Source organism: Merops nubicus, unplaced genomic scaffold (assembly GCF_000691845.1).
Source record: "Merops nubicus isolate BGI_N331 unplaced genomic scaffold, ASM69184v1 scaffold47316, whole genome shotgun sequence".
Classification (NCBI taxonomy): Eukaryota; Metazoa; Chordata; class Aves; order Coraciiformes; family Meropidae; genus Merops; species Merops nubicus.
The window spans coordinates 1-1560 of NW_008615228.1; the positions used below are offsets into that span (position 1 = coordinate 1).

Genomic DNA, 1560 nt, shown 5'->3' on the forward strand with positions numbered 1-1560 from the left:
TGGCTGCCGCTGCCCATGCCCTCCAGGGCCATGCGCTCCTTGGTCTGCAGCGCGTGCGCCCGCTCCTGCTTCAGCCGCTCCTCATCCTTCAGCAGCGCCATCACCTGCTTCACCTTCTCCCGGATGTTGATGCCCTGGTCCTTGCCGTCGCGGTCCACGTACTGGAAGTCTTTCAGCGTCTGGATGGTGTAGAGGTTCTCCCGGCACTGGTGGGTCACCTTCTCGGAGCCAGTTTTGATGAGGTAGTCCAGGAGGGTGAGGGCTTTGTAGACGTGACGCCAGTTCTTGCCGCTGTCGTTCAGCCGCCGCCAGATCATGCCCATGACCTCGGCGAAGGCCACCGTGTTGAAGGTGAGGTCGGCGATCTCTGACATCAGGGAGCTGGGGGGTCCCCAGGGGTCATTGGAGGTGGCCTCCCGCACCTTGATCTCTGCCTCCGAGTAGTTGTGGACGATGTTCTTCACCTGCCGGCGCAGCGCCGAAGTCGTCATGGCTGCGGGGGGGGGGGGTGGCAGGGGAGGGGGGCGGGGATGGCAGAGCAGGGACGAACGCTCACGGCCACAGCCCCACCGGTGCCTGCAGAGGGGAACGGGGACACAGAGATGTCAGCGTCACCCCGGCCACCGAGCCCTGTCCCCAGAGCCCTCGTCTGGCACCTGAGACCTTCTCAAGGTGGAAGTGCCGATCGTAGGGATCTGAGGTGCACCCTGCTGGGCTCCACCACTCACTAACCCAAAGATACATGATGCTCGAGGGGAAATAATGCTCGGATCAAGCCAAAACCCAGCACTGCAGAACTGCTGAGAGATTTGGCTCCAGATTCAGCAACATTTGGAGGAGATTTTACCCTGCGTTTCTGCTTCTAAAAGTAACCACCTGAAAATGGCAGCTCCCTCCTCCAGATCCCGGCTGCCTCAGCCCCGTTGTCCCAGCAAAGCTGCTTTCAGGCCCCTCAGCCCTCACACCAGCCAAGGGCTCCCCTGTACCCTCACATGCACTATCTGTGGCTGCAGATATCTCCACTCACCCCGGCCATCGCCCCAAGGCTCTCAGTGCCACCAAGGACGCATCGTGCAAAACCAAAACCCTTGCATGAGACAGAGCCTGTCATGACTTACCAGCTCTGGTGGCTGCTTGGGTGGGTTTTCCCAGAAAACTCAATAATTTTGGCTCTGTGCAGGTACAGAAGCATGTGCTGCTGTGGAGTGGCAAATTCGGGGTGCTAAGCTCTGGTGCAAGGTCAGCAAACAGGATGGACAGCGCAACCCTCCTCCTCCAAAGCCCCCAAGCCACAGGAGCCTTCTCTGTGCCCAGGGCCAGGGCGGTAGAGCTTGGTGTAGCCAGAGGCTACCCTGGGACCTCCCTGGTGGGCAGTGCCCGTCCTTAGGATGCACTGCACCCGGCGCAGATGCAGAATGACATGGGTCAGTCTAGACCCACCTGCACATGAGCTCATCACAGCTCTGTCCCCTATTCAGTGCTCGTCCTAGCCCTCACCTTCCCCCTGCACGGTGGGAAGACATCATTTCTCCTCGTTACGTCTGAGGGCCAAGCAAAAGC

General features: G+C 60.1%; 1 protein-coding gene across 1 annotated transcript; it reads right to left on the bottom strand.

The window, feature by feature from the left end:
• Window positions 1–7: 7 nt before the first annotated feature.
• On the bottom strand, window positions 8–491 carry LOC103775008 (epsin-3-like; the record flags this gene model as incomplete). Its single annotated transcript, XM_008942449.1, has 1 exon — window positions 8–491. A coding segment is annotated over exon 1 (484 nt), but the record flags the coding sequence as incomplete, so codon positions are not given.
• Between the last annotated feature and the right edge of the window lie 1069 nt (window positions 492–1560).